The 18,746-nt window shown below is 42.9% G+C and overlaps 1 protein-coding gene across 1 annotated transcript in view; it reads left to right on the top strand.

The window, feature by feature from the left end:
- Positions 1 to 18,425, top strand: part of CKMT1A (creatine kinase, mitochondrial 1A) — a 118,317-nt gene extending 99,892 nt beyond the window's left edge. The window contains exons 5-10 of the mRNA XM_078683287.1: positions 2,656 to 2,877; positions 7,424 to 7,509; positions 13,670 to 13,793; positions 16,431 to 16,565; positions 16,900 to 17,025; positions 18,157 to 18,425. Of these exons, the coding sequence (XP_078539413.1) occupies positions 2,656 to 2,877; positions 7,424 to 7,509; positions 13,670 to 13,793; positions 16,431 to 16,565; positions 16,900 to 17,025; positions 18,157 to 18,273 (810 nt within the window). The 3' untranslated portion in view covers positions 18,274 to 18,425. The remainder of the gene's footprint in view (positions 1 to 2,655; positions 2,878 to 7,423; positions 7,510 to 13,669; positions 13,794 to 16,430; positions 16,566 to 16,899; positions 17,026 to 18,156) is intronic.
- Positions 18,426 to 18,746: the final 321 nt, after the last annotated feature.

The raw sequence follows: 18,746 nt of genomic DNA, 5'->3' as shown, positions 1-18,746 counted from the left end.
TGACCTTAAACAGACATGGATGATACAGGCCATATCGGGCACCCATGGCACGGAGTGTCTCTCTCATGCTGAGGAAAGCTTTCCGACGGTTAGCAGTTGCTTTAGCATAGTCCTGGGCGAAGAACAGTGGAGAGTCAAGCCAAGACAGTTTGGGAATAGCCTTGGCAGCTGCTAGAACTTTCAGGAGGTCCGTGTATTCCAGGAAATAGATGATGACCCCTCTTGGCCTTTGTGACAGGGAGAGAGATGTAGGCAGACGACCTAGACGATGCGCCCGTTGAATGTTGAGAGAGGTATCCTGTGGTAAGCGTAGCAGTTTAGGAAGGAAAGACTTGAAGAAGGCAGGCGGGTCAGACCCTTCGAGATTTTCCGCCAGGCCGTAAATGCGAAGGTTATTACGCCTACCTCTATTTTCCAACTCCTCCACCTGCTTCTGAAGAGCTCCTACCTGTGAGGACAGGTGTGTAACTTTAGTTTGAGATTCTTGAAAAGATGCGACAGATTGCTCCACCGTAGAGACTCTCGTTTCAATTTGAGACCAATTGTCTGTCAGAACTTGGAGTTTGGTGTTAGTTTCCTCCATGAAGGGGCGTAAAGTCCCAATTTCCTCAAGGAAAGGACGAAAAGAGCGGATTTCCTCCAATAAAAGTTCCATGGAGACAGGTGACGATGATTTAGGTGGGGATGGAGGATGCTTCTTTAGCCGTTTGACAGTGACTTTTCCTGAGGAAGTAGGAGAGGGCGATTCCATGAGTGCCTCCGAGTCAGAGGGTGGAAGGGAGTCTTCCAGTTGGGACAAAGCCGAAAAAACTTTAGAGTTCTTGACAAAAGCCACCTTTGTAGGCGCCTTAGAAGAAAAGCGAGACATATGTTATTGTTTTCCCATGTGAAGGAGCCCTAACGAAGAGTGGCAAACACTCGGTGACAGCAAGCAAAAACACTAGTCACAACTCTGTAAAGGCACTAGAGAACCACCTCAGGTATGAGGAATAAGGCCTGAGGGAAGTAAAGAGGGAGCAATGACAGATATAGGCCACGCAAGTATTGATGAGATAAGTCAATGGAGAAAATACTGCATACAGGGAATGTGCACCCCTTGAGGACGGGAACACGCATTTAGTTGCATCACGGAGAAAAATGAAAACCTTTACTAAAAGTCATGAAACATTGAAATGTGTATGAAGAACCTCAGGAACGAAGAAAATGTCCAACTTGCATAACATATATTAAAAATGTATCATCATGACAGTGCCAAAAGTAGAAGCAGGCAAGTGAGGAATATCTGCATCTTGGAAATAAGTCTGAGACGAGTAAACTGCAATGGTGAATATGACTCAAGTAAAGAAAGTATCCTGTGGGGATAGTAAGTAATCTACCATCACTGCTTGAATGGGAACTTCAAATGAGGCATAAAAATCGTTGTACCAAGCATCTAATCATTAATAACACAGTGAGCCTTGAGGCGGTATGAAAGGAAGGGAAACATACCGCTGATGCAGGCAAAAAAAAACTCCAAAGCGCGCAAAATGGCGGCCGCGCTATGTGGAGAAATAGTAGATTGCCGGTATGGAGCTTCAGTGAGAGAAAACAGCAAGCGTGTACCTCATGAGGGCTGGAGAGGTAGTCCAAGCATGGTGCAGCATGAACGTTTGTACCGGACAGGTAAACCACTCTCGTCTCCGCCGAAGGACAGCTCCGTGACGGAACTCGAGAAATGGCGCCTGTGACACCGGAGCGTCTCTGCGAGCAAAGCGGCTGTTATCTCCGTTTCCGACGTCGGAAAAGATTCCTCAATGGCACCACCGCATACCGGAGGGAATCCGACGGCAGTACAGGAACCTATTACAGGAACTTCGTGTTAAAAGAAGTAGGTCTCCCAGTGCCTCGCCGGAGCCTCACGCCAGCGCCGCCATCTTCCACGGCGCCAAGCCACGCCCCCCCCAACATATATTCTTAATATAATAATCCTCTGAGGATGGATACATATTTGCGTGGCGTCCCCTTGCCGGGATTTGGCGGCCTCCGGGTCTGTTCCACTTCCAAACACCCTGACCCCCCCTCTTCACTGGCCTCCACGCTCCGCCCCGCCCGGACCCCCTCCTCCGGTGCCCCCTACTTACGCTCCCTGCCCAGCGCCGCCATGAGCCAGAGCCGCCCCTGCTAAAAATGTAATCAAATTATATCTAAAAAGATGTTTAAAACTTTGATTTAAGCTGCAGGGTTGTAGTGCATAAGCCCAAAAAGATTTTTTTTTAATGTTTGTGAATGTCCTGCTCTTAGAAAGTTTAGAAGAGAATACTTGTTCCTGGATTCCATCCTTTACCCTTAATCCATTTTTAAATGAATTCCTGTGGATGTGTGACCACTGCGTGAGTAGTAGCAGTTTGAGCAGCACCGCGCTGCTCCACTTGTAACTTCGGGTAATCATCTCAGGGGATGGCCAAGGAAGGAAGAAGGTACTCGACAAAACCAATACACTTGAAATCTTAGACCAAAGCCACTAAAGCGCTTTTCTTGTTCATTGATACCTCTACCATATGGCAAATAATTTTAGTTGTATAGGTTCAGAGTTAGCATCTGATTGGTGCTCATATGCTTTTGATATTCCACTAACCAATGATTGTGTGCGTGATTGTTACCCTTTTCGGTTTGCAGCTGAAGTCTGGACACTTCGATGAACGATATGTGCTATCATCTCGTGTCCGCACTGGAAGGAGTATCCGGGGTCTGAGTCTACCTCCTGCTTGTACCCGCGCTGAGAGGAGAGAGGTGGAGAAAGTCTCAGTGGATGCCCTCAACGGGCTCACGGGAGATCTGGCTGGACGATATTATCGACTCAGCGACATGACAGATGCAGAGCAGCAGAGGCTGATTGATGTAAGGCTCACACTCAATGATCTTGATGCTGTCTAGCATGTGACTAGCACTTGACATCACAGGATGTTGAGCTGACTCCTGGAAACAGACCTGGTTCCCCAGTTCCAAAGTCAGAGGCTCAGGTCTTAACACCACATCTTCTCTCCTTTGCACCCCCACACTCTTCCGGTGCCTCTTCTCTCTGTACCCATAATATCATTCCCCAAACAACCCCTGGAAACCCCTTGCACCCTTCTCCTCACCCTCATTGCCTCCCCACTCCATTCGCCGACTGCTGCCCTGCGCCCCTTAGGAATGGTGGTTGTGCGATGTCATAGAGAGCAGTTTCCAGTTTTAGATATGCACCCTGGGGGGAACAGCGTTTACTACGCAACTTTTACAACGCTGTGCCTTTACGACGCAACTTTTACAACGCAAGTCGTTACAACGACTTGCGCTGGGGGGCGCTCCAGGATAGGGAATAGTTTAATTTACTATCCAACTCCTTCCCTACTATCCACGGAGACTGGAGCTGGAATAGTAAATTAAACTATTCACTATACAGCGCCCCCCAACGCAAGTCGTTGTAACAACTTGCGTTGTAAAAGTTGCATCGTAAAGGCATGCGTTGTAAATGCATGCGTAGTAACGACATACATCCGCACTCTGGCATCACACACTCTCCTTAGACAGTGACTTGTCAGAGTCTTGTCAGAGTCTCCAGCAGTGAGAGACTAAGGACTGGACAATACTTTTGTGACAGGCACATGTCCTGCCTGTCACAAAAAGGCCGAACATTTGGAGGTTTGGGTTAGAAAATTTTTATTTTACTAAGGTCAACTCTGAGTTATCATAATGACCAAAGCTTCGCTGTTTGTATTGTTACTTTTTAAATATTATGCCATGTTTTTGCCACTTATCTTTGAGAAGTCCAATTCATGCCCCCGACAGAAACAGTATTTGTGCACTATTACTCGAAAGGTAAACATGCTTCCTGGGTCTTATGTTTTATTTTTGGCTCTGTGCTCAGTAATAAGCAACGAGATAACCAAATTAATTTTAACCAATCTAGCAGCATAGATCAGACGATAAATGAGACAGCCAGGCACACAGAACTCTCACCCTACACTCAAAACCCGTATTAACATGTGAGCAATCCAGTGAATGGGATAAAATAGTATTTTAAATGCTTTGCAGAACTAATCTTCTGCACCAAAGACACCATCAAACATGCAAACATTTTGGCGAAAAGTTGAGACAGTTTTGCCAGAACCTTTCCAATGGCTCAGTGAAATATGATCATCAATTGCTACAGTTGTCAAGCTCTTACAGCAATATTATATTCTTACCCTGTTCATCAAAAGTGTCAGCCTGCTTGTGAACCAGGCTAGTACCCAAGTACACCGCCATTTATTACAAAAAAAGTGTGAAGACTATTGCACTAGACTAATATTTCATTTGGAAAATTGTTTCTACTAACCCTTTAACCCTCTCTGGGACTGTGAAGTGGAAGCCCCTGAGTATTTAGATTGTTTCATTGTGTTGAAAGATGAAAAGAAAGCCTTGGTCGACCCTTTTCTATTGTCATCGCAAGCATCTTAGGTCACTCAGGCGTAAACCTTTGCTTCACAGAAGCCGGCCGAAGGACCAAAGTTCACCACATCAGTTCACTGCTGGGGAGGTGAGGAAGGGCTTTACTTTAGTCCGGATTTCTCTGCCTTGGTTTTCACAATTTTTTTATGAGACAAAGTGTGACAGTTGCACTCATGCATGCAGTCCCTCTGTGAGTCGCACACACAATGACATTTGTCAGACTCTTTATATTGTTCATGGCCACTTTCTTCAGAGCTTTTATGAAGTAAGATCTAACCCTCATTTAAAGAAAACTAAACAAAAAGGTGTTTCTTAGAACCCGGGACCGGTCCGTGAAAAGTGTATGCCCAACAATACCCATCTGCACTCATTGAATTCCAATTTAGTTTGTGTGTCATGTTATAGCTTCTTGCTAATCAGATTCCAGGATGTTCTCCAATATACTCCTGATCTTTATTCAAATGGAGAATATCCCCTACTCTGTTACGTCGATCACTGTGTCCACCTGTGTCACTTGTGAGAGTAACATCAGGCCTTAAGAGGTCAAACACAATTGTTGTAATGCAGCTTCTCTAAAATATCTAAAATAACTACCAGAGGGACTGATTACGACTGCGCAGCAGAATCCTACCATGTGCAATAATTTCTGTTACTCCATACATTAGAAATCTGAGTCATGCGTGAGGAATTTCCCACACAGGACATTTACCGGGGGCAATAAAAATCTCCCATGCCCAAATTTTCCCTCTAATTTTCTAAAGGTCAGTTTTAGCAGGTCAAAGTGGTTTAAATTCGCCTGGGGAAACTGAACGGTAATTACCAGTAAAAGCTGCATATAATTCTACAGTTTGTCGGAGAACTCATAATACACTGTATTTATCACACCCATACATTCCAAACCCTGGGATATCATATTCTGCCAGTATCAACCCCGAACTTGGGCCACTTGTATTCAGGCCCTTAATCGCTTAACACTTTTGTTTATTATTAGTACATTTGACAAGCTCTTAAACCCATTTAAAGAAAGCATTCACTTGTTCCTGCCTAGTCACAGATAATTTACTGAAATCTGACTACGGTAATTAAATTTTTTCTAATTTGAAAATTTGGCGTTTCATTAAATGAAATATGGGTTTTTATAGTCAGGAAAGTGGGCACCTAGATGGGCCCATTTAATGCCCATCAGAAGATTAGCAACAAAGTAAAGGAGCAGAGAGTAGGTGCAGATACAATAGCAAAAGGAAAATTGCAATTGCACCAGGTTGTGCAGGGACTGAAAGTGCACTCTTTAGTGCCAGCAAGGAATAGAGTGTGGCGCTGATCTTCTATTGGCTGCAAAACTGACTATGGGAGCAGTGTGCTACTCATTAGGAATCAAAGCCATCACATGGATGGTGGCCTAATGGGATCAGCAGACCACCATATCTGTGTTTGCTTTTTAATAAAAAAATCTTTTTTTAAATGCAGCCCATTTTCCTTAAAGGATTTTTTTTATTACAAAAGATTGCTTTATTAAAAAGCAATCACAGACTTGGTGGTCTGCTGAAATCAGCTAGCCACCATCCCTGTGTTGGCTGCGATTCTTACTGGTTCGCAAATTGCAACCTACCTCATTAACATTCATACGGTAGGCCGATTTGTATCCTACTAGTAATAACTATTTGGGAATAAAGCATTACATATATTACGAATACCGATTTCCCAATTGTGATTCGGAGTTAGTTGCAATTAGGAAATTGGTATTCCTAATGTTACTACATCTGGCCTTAAGTACTTTCAGTGAGCTAAATACACCTCAGTGTTCATAAAAATATTTTCAAATACATCCTGCCATTAAGACATTAAGGGCCATATGTATCAAGCTAATTAGCATTCGCAAAGGGCGAAATTCTGCGAATTTTGGCCTTTGCGAATGCTAATTAGACAAATGGTATGTATCAAACATGTTTGATGCAAAATAAGGAATAGCAAAATTTGCTATTCCTTATTTTGCGATTGCACTTAAGGAATTGCAAATTTTGCGATTCCTTAAATGCAATGTATCAAACAAAAAATATGCAAAAAATGCCATTAAGGATTAGCAAATTACCACCAACTTCTAGTTGGTGGTAATTTGCGAATTCTTTTCAAAAAGCTTTTTTCCAAAAAACAAAAGGTGCCATATGACGCCCATACATGCCCTTAGGGCATGTATGTGCGCCATATGCCCCCAAATGTCTTTTTCAGGGGTGCAGCAGGGTGTTCTTGAGACACCCCTGCACCCTTGGAAAAATTCCTAATTTGCGATTAGCAAATTGCTAATCGCAAATTGCACTTTCATTTCTATGGGCCTCCTGGCCCATGGAAATGAATGGCTAATTTGCGATTAGCAATTTGCTAATTGCAAATTAGGAATGCTAAGGAATCGCTATTGAAAAGCGATTTTGTACATACATACCGTTTTGCATTTCCTAAATAGCGATTCCTTAAAATTCGCTATTTAGGAAATGCAAAATAGTTTGATGATACTTATGGCCCTAAATCCTCAAAATAAATTCTAATAAAAAGTGTAAATAAATACATTATCTTGATGATCGCATGAAAAACAAATTCATTCGTCCCTCCTCCCTAATTTCACCACTGTAGCCAAATGTATGGAATCTCATTAAGGTTTTTTGGTGTCAGAGCCTTAACTTGATGAATGGACAATTTGTACTTTTTTGGTAGCCTCATTACACTAAACTGAATTTGATCTCCCCACTCCATTGTGTTCTCCTGGAAACCTGTAGCATTTTTGAGCTGCTGTTGTAATTACGGATGGACGTGTTTTTGAAAAAGTCATACAAGTAGAACCCAATGGTTTAAAAAGTAGCTTAGATCGACAGCTTACGCTTAACGAAATTGTCAACAACATATTGAATGAGTAATGGGTTACGTTGGCTGAAGTATGTTGGCTTCTCTAGTTATCACCATTGATCATTGTGTTCTTTTCAAGGATCACTTCCTGTTCGACAAGCCTGTGTCTCCTCTGCTGCTGTCTGCTGGAATGGCACGTGACTGGCCAGATGGCCGTGGAATTTGGTAAGTATTGTGTCTTGATACACTTGTACATTTAGTCAAAGTGCATTTTCACTGTACCTACATGTGCACTTTTGGAAAATCACCACAACGAAACTAGAGGCAGTTATAGGTTTCACACCTCCAATCCTTAAAATGTAAGAATGGGTATTTTGTATCCAACTAGCGAAATAATCTTGATCTTCTTATCAAAATTAGTTATATTATTACTTAGTTATATATTTAATTAGGACAAATCTGGTAAATAGTTAAAGATTAGTATTTTAATTTCTTCAAGCAGGCCCTCCATTCTAGGGAAAAATATTTATGAGATATGCAATTTTCCTGGGGCCGCCTTAAGCACATGGCCCAATGTAATTTGATTGAGTGATCTGGCAACCTTCAGTGCCCAGCAGTTTCAAATGAGGCTAGTGAGAAGATTTGCAATAAGTCCAATGAATTCATGTTGAGATTATCCATCATTTCCAAGTAACTATATGCTTATTAGGTTTGACCAAGAGACAGCTTTCCCTATCTTGCAAAGCCACATGCATAAACAAAATCCAGTCCTCTTCATGCATTGGTCTGTTCAACCATCATTCAAATTTTTTCCTGATCACATAAGCACATTTGCCTATAATTGTGGGCCAAAATGTCACTTTGGTAATGCTTTTTTTATTTTCATTTGTTACAATTTGTACATTTTGTTTAAATCATTCGTGAATGTTAAAACAAAGTTTTCAGGTCACAGTTACTGAAACCCAATAGTTACTTTCATTGCACCAATAAGAATCAGATGTACCTGTGAAGTGCCAATAAACCTCCATGGCTTTCTATTCCTGTTCTAGGTACACCTCCGTGCTAGGAAGCACAAGTGTCGTTGCCGCAAATTTATATGTGATGGCTATTTTTTAAAACATGAATTTGTATTGCAAGCATATTCCTGCATATGTAGTTGGTGGCATGTTTTTTTCTGTTTATTTTATTGTTGTGGTATATGGTGGCAATATTTATTTGTGTAACCATAGCACCAGCTTGCCAAGGTGATATCAATTGGATATGTCTTCTTTATCTTTTTTACTGCACTTGGCCATGTTGAGATGATGGGGGGAATCTCACCTGAAAACACAACAGCTGGAGAGTTTGTGCAGCATCATTGTCCTATTAACTTCTAACCCAAGAAAATGTCAGTACTCCATTCATCCTCTAACACTCAATAGCAAGTGGAACTATTCTGTTTGGTAATAATGCAGAAACAAAATTTGATTGCAAAGATAATTGGGAATTTAAAAAACGAATACAAGTTATCATAAGTAGCTAATTCATGTCTTGACTCATATTAGTTTACACAAATTAGCTATTTTCTAGAAATACTATCCAGGCACTGATTTTTATCCCACTTCGTAATCCTGTTTCGTTGCAAATATGTTTGTGCCCCAAAATGAGTTTACAATTTAGGTGCAAATTACAGGTCTTTGCTTTCACGATTTGCAGCAGGTCAAACCTACAGCAAATTGTGGAAGCAAATCGCTCACATGTACTATTTGTGTTGCTCAGTATGGGGAATTACATGCGTGTTATTTCCTATTACAAGGTGTCCACCTCATAATTAGGGACAAAATGTGCATCCAATAATTTGCACACCGTGTTTGATTGCACATTAGCATATAAGCCATGTGTAATCCTTGGGCAGGCACGCGCCCAATATCTATGAGCTCCTCGTATCAGAGAGGCCGCTATGTTTAATGTTGACTGAATCCTGGTTGGGGGTAACATCTAACCCAGATCTTGCAGCCGCCATCCCTTCCGATTATGTTATCTTACGTCAAGATAGAGTGAAAGGGAGAGGTGGTGGTGTGGCGATTGTGGTTAGGAGATCGGCCACTTGTGCTGTAGTCCCGATAGAGCCCCTTCCGGGTTGTGAGGCCTTAGCTTTCTCTATAACTCTCTCTGCCCACCAATCCTTTACAGGGCTTCTTGTTTATCGCCCCCCGGGGCCCCTTGGTTCTTTTCATGAGGTTCTACAGGCAAGGGCCATAGAGCTATGTTTGAAGGGTAAACATTGTCTGGTCTTGGGCGATCTAAACATTCATATGGACCAAGGAGATGAGGGTGACACGATTAAAATCTTGGAAGTCACCGCCCCTCTTGGCCTTATTCCCTATTTGGCTGTGCCAACCCACAATAGAGGTCATACTCTTGACCAGGTGTTTTCCACTTTGCCTCTCATCATGGCCCATCCGATCCCGGTGCTCTGGTCAGATCACTTTTTGATATCCTTTCAAATTGTCGCGTTCTGTAAGCCTGTGTGTGTCGCCACTTGTCCATCGGGGCAGCCCCGACGAGCCTATCATAAGATCTCCCTTGAAGATTTAGGACAGGCCTGCGTAGATTATCCTTGCCGGTTGTCGGGAGACCTGGAGTCCGACCTTGTCCAGCTGCCAATTTGGATCAGGGAGCGACTTAATGAACTTGCTCCCGAATCCTCTCCTCGTAAAACCCCTAGGCGGTCCTCTGCACCTTGGTTTACCGAGGCTCTGGCCTCTTCCAGACGCGCCTGTAAGAGTGCTGAAAGACGGTGGTGCCATATGTACGAGGATGCGGCCAAGACGGAATACAAGATGGCTATAAAAGCCTATCATGCTGACATTCTTCGGGAAAAACGGCACTACTTCACGGCCCGAATAGAGTCAGCCTCTAGCTCCTGTAAAGAGATCTTCGCCATTGTGAAGGAGTTTATGTCACCCAAAGCAATTGCATCTCAGCACGAGTTCTCTGAACCGTGGGTGACCGCATTGGCCAGCTTCTTCCATGATAAGATCAAGCTGATCCAGGACTCTTTCCCAGCCCCTGTCATCGGGACTAGGATGTGCCAGGAGATCCACGGGAATTTGGCGGAAGATTCTGAGCGTACATTGTCGGAATTTCCACCTTTATCGATCACTGCGTCGCTTGATTTGCTTTCTCAGCTTAAATCAGGTTCACCTGCTGACCCGTGTCCTGCCAGATTTTTGGCAAGGATGGCGGAGGTGGTCAATCCTCTTGTGAATCCTGTGCTGAATTGTTCCTTGACCAGCGGCGTTGTTCCTGGTGTTTGGAAAGAGGCGAGGGTGGTTCCGCTTCTCAAAAAACCGGGCCTCGATCCTGACCTTCATGCTAACTATCGCCCGATCTCTCTCCTACCTGCTTTTGCTAAAATCGTTGAGAAGCATGTCCATAAGGTCCTCTCTGCCTTTCTTGAGTCACATAGCCTGCTGCATGCCACCCAGTCTGGCTTCCGTACCAACTTTAGCACTGAAACTGTGCTTCTCGAAGTCAGTGAGGCTATCAAGGATGTGCTGGATTCAGGGGGTAGGGCCATGTTGGTCATGCTTGATCTGTCGGCGGCCTTCGACACCGTCCCTCATGAAGGTCTTCTCCGCAGACTGTATGAGATTGGTCTGCGTGGGACGGTGTTGAGGTGGTTTCAATCTTACCTGTCTGGTCGCCGGCAGGTGGTCTGGGCCCCCCCTTACTCAGCCGAAGTGCCGCCGCTGGAGGTTGGAGTACCGCAGGGCTCCGTGTTGAGCCCCACACTCTTTAATATCTTTCTGACCCCTTTGGCGGTGCTGGCTGAGTCCCTTGGGGCCCAGATAATATCATACGCCGACGACACCCAGCTCCTTTTCACATGTGCAAAGGGGGCTGAGTTCGATGGAGAGAGTATTCGTGGTTGCCTGGGAGCGGTATTTGAATGGTTTCAGGGTAATAGTCTTAAGTGTAACCCTGGAAAATCTGAGGTGCTCTTTTTTGGGTGCCAATCTGACCCGAGTTGGCAGGAATGGTGGCCGCATGACATGTTTCCACCGGTATCTTCCTCCACCGTGGCGAAAAATCTGGGGGTCAAAATTGATAATGGCCTGACGATGAAAGCCCAAATTCTTGACCTTGTGGGCGTTTGCTTTGGCCTGCTTAGGATGCTGCGGAGGTTTCTCCCTCTGCTCTCAATTGACCATCGCAAAATTACCGTCCATGCCCTCATTGGCTCGAGGCTGGACTACTCCAATGTTCTCTACCTGGGTTTGCCCGACTACCTGCTGCAGCGTCTTCAGGTAGTCCAGAACTCGGCGGCCCGCGCCATTTATGGTCTTCCCCGCCGTGCCAGTGCCTCTGACCTTTTATCCACCTTGCACTGGCTCCCTGTCAGAAAGCGCATTGCCTTTAAGACCCTTACTTTGGCCCACAAGGCGCTCTATTCTACGGGAGCAACCTATATTCGGAAAAGGCTAGCCTTTTACAAACCTACTAGGGCTCTGAGATCAGAAACTCTCTCTCTTGCGGTGGTGCCAGCGGTGAAGAAAGCCCGGACTGGTGGACGCTCCTTCAAACGGCTTGCTCCTCAGCTCTGGAACACTCTTCCCTTATCACTCCGCAGCACTGCCAATTTGCTTGCTTTTAGAAAGGGACTTAAAACCTGGTTGTTCTGTCTTTAGTTTTCTGTTTTCTTTTTGCCGGTCTTATTTCCTGTTGTGTTATGTGTTAGCTGCTGACCTGTTGGTCTGAAAGCGCCGGGACACTCCTTTGGAGTAGCTGAGCGCTATACAAAACCTCCCTATAACATAACATAACATAACATTGCCATCGTGATTGTGCCTTAGTCTGTTTCATAGGCAGACAACTGGTAATACACCAATAACCAAAATCAGGTCAGTGTTATAGGTGCCAGACACGTTTGTACAGATATCAAACGTGCTTTGAAGCACTTGCAAGTTTCTGCTGCTCATTTCAAAATCAGCCCTCTGTAAGCACCCAGTAAGGCTTGGAATGAGAAGAAATAGAAATGTGAAAGTTTTTTGTGAAAAAAAGAACATGATTGTAAACAGAGAAATCGCTGAGTAAACAGAGGTGTTTGCAGAGTGAGTTTGGTCACTTAAAAAGCATTTAGTGCCAGATGTACAAAGCATTTTCGGGGTCGCAAATGACCCAATTTGCAAAATCAAGCTGTCTGCGACTGGAGAAGTGCTTTTTCAAATGTACAAAATGCGATTTGGTAACTTGTCACTGAATCGCATTTTACATTTCCGATTTTATATTTGGAAGCGGCGTTTTTAGGGCGTCCCTTCTAAATACTGAATCGGTATGGTATGTATTACTGTTTCGAGACTGAATTCTGGTCGCAAAACAGTAATACTTTACAACCAGTTTAAAACTGGTGGTAACCCACTCACAAAGGTTGGGACCACTTCCAGCCGCGGTCGGTAGTGGGATGACCTGCAGGGCGGTGACGTGGGGAGGGGCAGGGTGGGGGGTAGTAATGTGTGGATTACGGAGTTTTACAGGTAAGTAAACATATAAATAAATAAAACGAATTTCGTTGTGCACACTGCATCGCATTTGGTGATGCAGTGCACGCAACGAAATTCGTTTTATTTATTTATAGGTTTAGTTACCTGTAAAACTCTGTAGTCCATACATTACCACCCCCCACCCTGTCCCTCCCCCTCCCCACGTCACCGCCCTGCAGGTCATCCCACTTCCGACTGCGGCTGACCACTTCCCCTTTGAGAATGAAACTAAAAATATGTTTTAAAGCTGGCAGTGGTCCCTGGGACCACTGCCTGCTTTTTAAAAATAAAACTTCAAGGGCCTGCTTTTCAAAAATAAAACTTCAAGGATTAATTTTTTTCTTTTAAATATATTCCATTTTCCTTTATGGAAAATGGGCCGCATTAAAAAAAATATTGGTTTATTAAAAAGCAATCACAGACATGGTGGTCTGCTGACTGCAGCAGGCCACCATTCCTGTGATGGCTGTGATTCCTATTGGTTTGCAAACTGCAACCTACCTCATTAATATTCGATTTGCGACTCACAAGGAATCCCAAAATGAAACTCAATGAGTTTCATACATTAGGAATATTGATTTCCTAATTATTATTATTCAGAGATAATCACAATTAGGAAATTAGCATTCATAATGTTTGTACATCTGGCCATAAATTCTAAGCTAATTTGACTTATGGTGATGATGTGCTTAAATCATAATATCCGTCAGTGCTGGCTGTTATAAGTCTCTTATTTATGTAGGACATCTAATACATAAATGATGACTGTATGTTCCTTATTTGTAAAGCAACAGAAACATATCAAATATCATAAAATAATTTTAATAGTATGCACTCTAAGTTCAGTTTTATTTTGCCAGGCACAATAATGAAAAGACCTTCCTGATCTGGATCAATGAGGAAGACCACACCCGGGTCATCTCGATGGAGAAAGGAGGGAACATGAAACGGGTCTTCGAGAGGTTCTGCCGGGGTCTCAAGGAGGTAAGTGTTTAGAGAGTCTTTCATAACCAGGATTCTGCTTTTTACTGACTAAAAGCAACTAACGAACATGCAACAGTGGACCATGTAAATTCTGCAAGGATCTCCGGGCTAAGGCCAACTCTACCATGCCGATGATGCACTACTTCTAATTTGATAGACAGCTCTACCATGTAAATGCTACAAGGATCTCCAAGTGCAGACCAACTCTACCCTACCAATGATTCCATGATATCTATGTGAAGTTCAAATGTAATGATGCACTGATCTTTGAGGAAGTGCTAACCATGCCCACAATGCAAGTATCTTTGAGCAAGAAAGTGCTTGGTTATTAAGAAAGAAAGTTCTACCCTTTTACTGAGGTCTGCGGTTCATCAGTACCCATGATGTGGAAAAGTATTTCTACCCAAGTCTGCATTGGAACATTCCAGAGGACAAATGCTATGAAACAATTAAATACCCATCTGTGTGTGAACATGTCCATTCAAGCGATCCAGATGATTGTTACATTCGGCCACAGATAAGAAGACTCTCTCCCAGGATCTGGCTTCAGACATCTCTACGGTCTCAAGCAGCCTAAGTGCACTATCACCTACTGAGTGATGGAAAGGCGTTTTAGAGGGTCACAATGTTCACTGGTTTGCAATGTACCAGGAAGGTGTTCCTAGGTACTAAACACTAGTCTATCACATAGTGACTGAGTTTGGACTCAAATATACTGAGACTAATTCTTGTGCAGTCTAACTTGACGAGTAGGCAGGCACCAGGCGCATCTATTTCACATTTTTCTCAAGCGCTCTAGCACCACAGAGTGGCTAAATGATTTCCAAGTAACAATACCTGTTACAAATAACATATCATAGAACTAGAAGAGGAATGGGAGTTATTGGTGAACAGAGAGTCTGTATTGGTTGCATTTCCTAGAGTTGTTGAGCTGCAAGATGGAAAGGGTGATAACATATGAGTCCAGTAATAGGCAGCGGGATGTGTCTTCGTTGCTTACTGATGGAAAACAGGGAGGGCTGGTTTCTGATTTGGAAGAGAGCTCCAGGCTGCACCGGGAGCCCCAGTGAAGGAACAATTTAGAGCAAAGGAGGCTCTGAGCCAGGACACCCCAGTACTTTGGCCGTTTCAGCTTAATAGGTTCCTTTGATTCCCAGAGACTGGTAGCAGGGAAGTTAGAAAGACTGTGTTGTGCTTGAGGTCCTTTTGCTTTTTGCTCTGCGATTTCTAGTTTTGCATGGAGATTCACCAGCCAGTTTCTGTGACAGAAAATCTCACTACAGTAACACAGAACAACACAAACAAAGGAGCCACGGTGTACTTACTGAAGGCAAAAACAGAGTCTTAAACACATTTTATTACACTTTAGATGTAGCAGCACCTGCACGGTTTTGGTCGGGAGTACAATTCATTTTAAGTCCTGAGTGGGAAATCAGAGAGGAAATAGTTAACCTTGGCAGACGTAATCCGATTTGGCAGTGGATCAGAGCTACAGATGAATTGTAGGTCATCTATTTATCCTGAGATACTTCAGCCCTCTGAAATTGACCAGAGATTAACCCATGGTTAACGACAACACAATTCATTACTGCTAGAACACATTACACACGGCCAAACAAGACTGCATTACAAATAAATGCTGCAGCTGACGTGTGCACACCATTTTCAGCTTGACAAACAATAATCGAATTGTGTGTCCCTTTTAATTTAAATTCTATACTTGAACCCGCGTCGAATGCAGGTTCTCCCACATAACATTTGACGGCATATTGCAGTTTCATGGTCGAATGCTTGTTGCAGGGTTTAAAGCAGATCAATTATGTATATGTAAGTGGACTAGAGAGATGTCTCCCAGGCACAGGCCTCTTAAAGGCCAGCATGGCTGTACCAAAGGCAGCCCTGCACCACGCAAGGCCGGCATCTACTGCATCCAACCCAATCTTACTGGTCAGACAGCATCACCGGCATCCTAACATAGTCACCTGTCCCAGAAGCTGTTTACTAAAAATCCGAATGAAGTACAATCAGTCTCTTAAATATTCGGTATGAAATGTTGTACAAGATTTTAAAAGTATGCTTCTGAATTTCAGGCATTTGTCGCTCTTCCAGAAAGCATATCCTCGAAACACAGAGGTCTTCTTTCTGGACAAACTATTTTATGAAAATTACAAGGGTATTCGCTACTGTTCTACTGCATGACGATAGTACAAAATACTTAGTATGCCCTACAGATTGATTTGTTTTTAGAAAGATAATGCCCAGTAACACCTGGGGTGGTTTCTACTTGACTTCATTTTGCCATATATCAGTCATTTGGTCACTTGACATTCAAAAGCAATGCAATGGATGATTTACTCTTTCCAGGCTCCATTCCACTGAAAATGATGAGTGGCGTAATAATATCATAACGTGTATGTGTAGAGCGCACATATCCCTGCAGTGTATGTTTGACCACGGAGCTATCAGAAATGGCTAAAGTGTAGTTGTGCCAAGAAAGTATTTAATCTAATTTAATTTAATATAGCCTGTCTGGCTATAGAAATGTATCCCACACTGACACAGCAGGCTGGTGGGTTCTGGAGAAAATATGACTTTTATTATCAAAGAGCTCAGTGGGTTTCTTTTTTGTTCTTTCAGGTGGAGAGACTTATCCAGGAGAAAGGATGGGAGTTCATGTGGAACGAAAGACTGGGGTATATCTTGACTTGTCCATCCAATCTGGGCACAGGATTGCGGGCTGGAGTACACGTAAAACTACCTATGTTGAGCAAGGTACAGTAATAGAGTGCAGATGGTGCACATGCGAAATGATATACCAGAAGTACCTATGGCAGCACTCTTTTACAAATAAACTACGCTAAAATAACAAGGATACCCAACCCTCATTCAAAGCTCTCACCCCTTCTCCTACTCCTTTGACCAGCTTTTGAGTGATAAAAATGAATAGTATACATAATAAAGATGATGAGATGACCTCATCAACCCAACCTACTAGATAATGTAGTCACTTCTTTGGCATATCCACAGTGGATTCATGGAAGAAATGTATGTACTGTGCTATTTCTTTGTGCTTCTTGTGTAAGTGTTGACTGTCTTCCCCGTGCAGGACCCGCGTTTCTCCAAGATCCTGGAGAACCTTCGGCTGCAGAAGAGAGGGACTGGTGGTGTGGACACAGCGGCTGTTGGCAGCACATTTGACATTTCTAATCTGGACCGCCTGGGAAAATCGGAGGTAAGTACCCAGACCCCGAGCATGCAGCATAGAAAGATGCTTTTCCATTTGAGCAATGCTATGCATCCAGATTCATTATAACTGGGCTTCTGCAGATCCTGGACCTTGGTGAAGATGAAAGACATAGGTGCCAGTACTGAAGTCTTAAGCATGTGTACAATGCCATGGTGGCACATGAAATATAGTTGCCATTTGGCCAGTATTTTACAAAAATGGCTGATATATTTAGTACAACACTGATTCAAAAATACTAAAACGCAATAAAAGGTGATATTGTTCTTCTTTGACATTTTAACTTAAATTGCAAATAGAAAAGTATTTTAGAGCTGACTAAAATATTCCTGAATTAATATTGAAGCAATCAGAAACAATACTGTAAAGTGAAACAAGGTTAGAGAGGATTTTGCCCTTATTCACATAAAGACCGCTGGTCCAAACTAGAATTTAAAAGAATGAATAAATGGCTCGCATTTTTACTGAAAAAGGTGACAACCTTAGATAATGTATTACAGAGTAGCACCAATACTTGTAATGTGTCTGCAGTTAGTCCACCGTACCATCTGAAGGACACTTTTTCGTTTTTTATTCTATTTTAAATACCATGAATTTTTTTAAGAAGCCTTATTTTTAAAACTCAGGTACTCTCTTATTTTCTGATTCCACATTCTCAGAGGTAGATTTCATAGAGATCACATCTCAATCTGGAAAACTGCCCTGCCACTGAACAGTACAAGTACAGAGAATCTGTTTTGGTTTTATTGGCAACTTGTTTGAGTTCAAGGCTCTGGACACCAAACGGTATAAGCGGTAAACCTAGTCACCTGGACCTTATACACACACAAAGATTTTTTTTTAAGCTCCTCTAAAAAGCATGGTAGGGCCAGGCAGAGTTAGCCAGGTACTTGACATGTAGCTCACTCGTCCTACTGTCCTTTAGAATCAGGTATATGCCATATGTTCCCAATTTCACCGATTTTCTCGGTCACAGAAGTAAAACTCAGGTGATAGATTAAGAAAAATACAGCAAGTCTTTATCTATCTAAATATTCAATCAAAATAAGAAGGGTTATATTACGATGACAAATGTCAAGAAATTGATGGGTGCCTTACTCTTTTTCTTCATTCCCACAGGTGGAGCTGGTGCAAGTGGTGGTGGATGGAGTGAACTATTTGATTGATTGTGAACGGCGACTGGAGAAGGGACAAGACATCCGCATCCCGACACCAATCTCTCAGTTCAAGCACTGACCCGGAGCTTCAAGCTGCTAATGTGAAAAAAAATGAACCTTACTCTTGTAGCTATTCCGTATGTGGACCATGCGGTTATCCTAGCATGCTGTAACAACCGTGTTTAGATCTGATTTAGTGTAACAACTTCATTAAAGTCTGTGCTGCTGGAATTCCACCCCTTCTCGCCTGTTTGTACCCTCTACCTTGACCATCTAGTTAGTTTCTCTCGCAGGTTCAGTGTGTCTCTAAGTTGCATATGTTTTTGCATTCTGAAGAAGATGTTAATACATTTAGTAACATTTAGCAATTTGCCTTCTTCTTCAATGATGCAAACAAACAACCCCAAACCAGATTTGGTGGATTATTGGGTTCTTGAAATGGGGGAGAAAGAATGGTGGTAGCATTTCCATTGGGAATACACACCAGTAATATGATCGACAATAATTAGTTTTTTATGTAGTGCTTCATACCACACTTCCATTTATAAGCTC

This window comes from Lissotriton helveticus, chromosome 3_1 (assembly GCF_964261635.1).
Source record: "Lissotriton helveticus chromosome 3_1, aLisHel1.1, whole genome shotgun sequence".
Taxonomy (NCBI): domain Eukaryota; kingdom Metazoa; phylum Chordata; class Amphibia; order Caudata; family Salamandridae; genus Lissotriton; species Lissotriton helveticus.
This window is presented reverse-complemented; position numbering and strand designations above follow the sequence as displayed.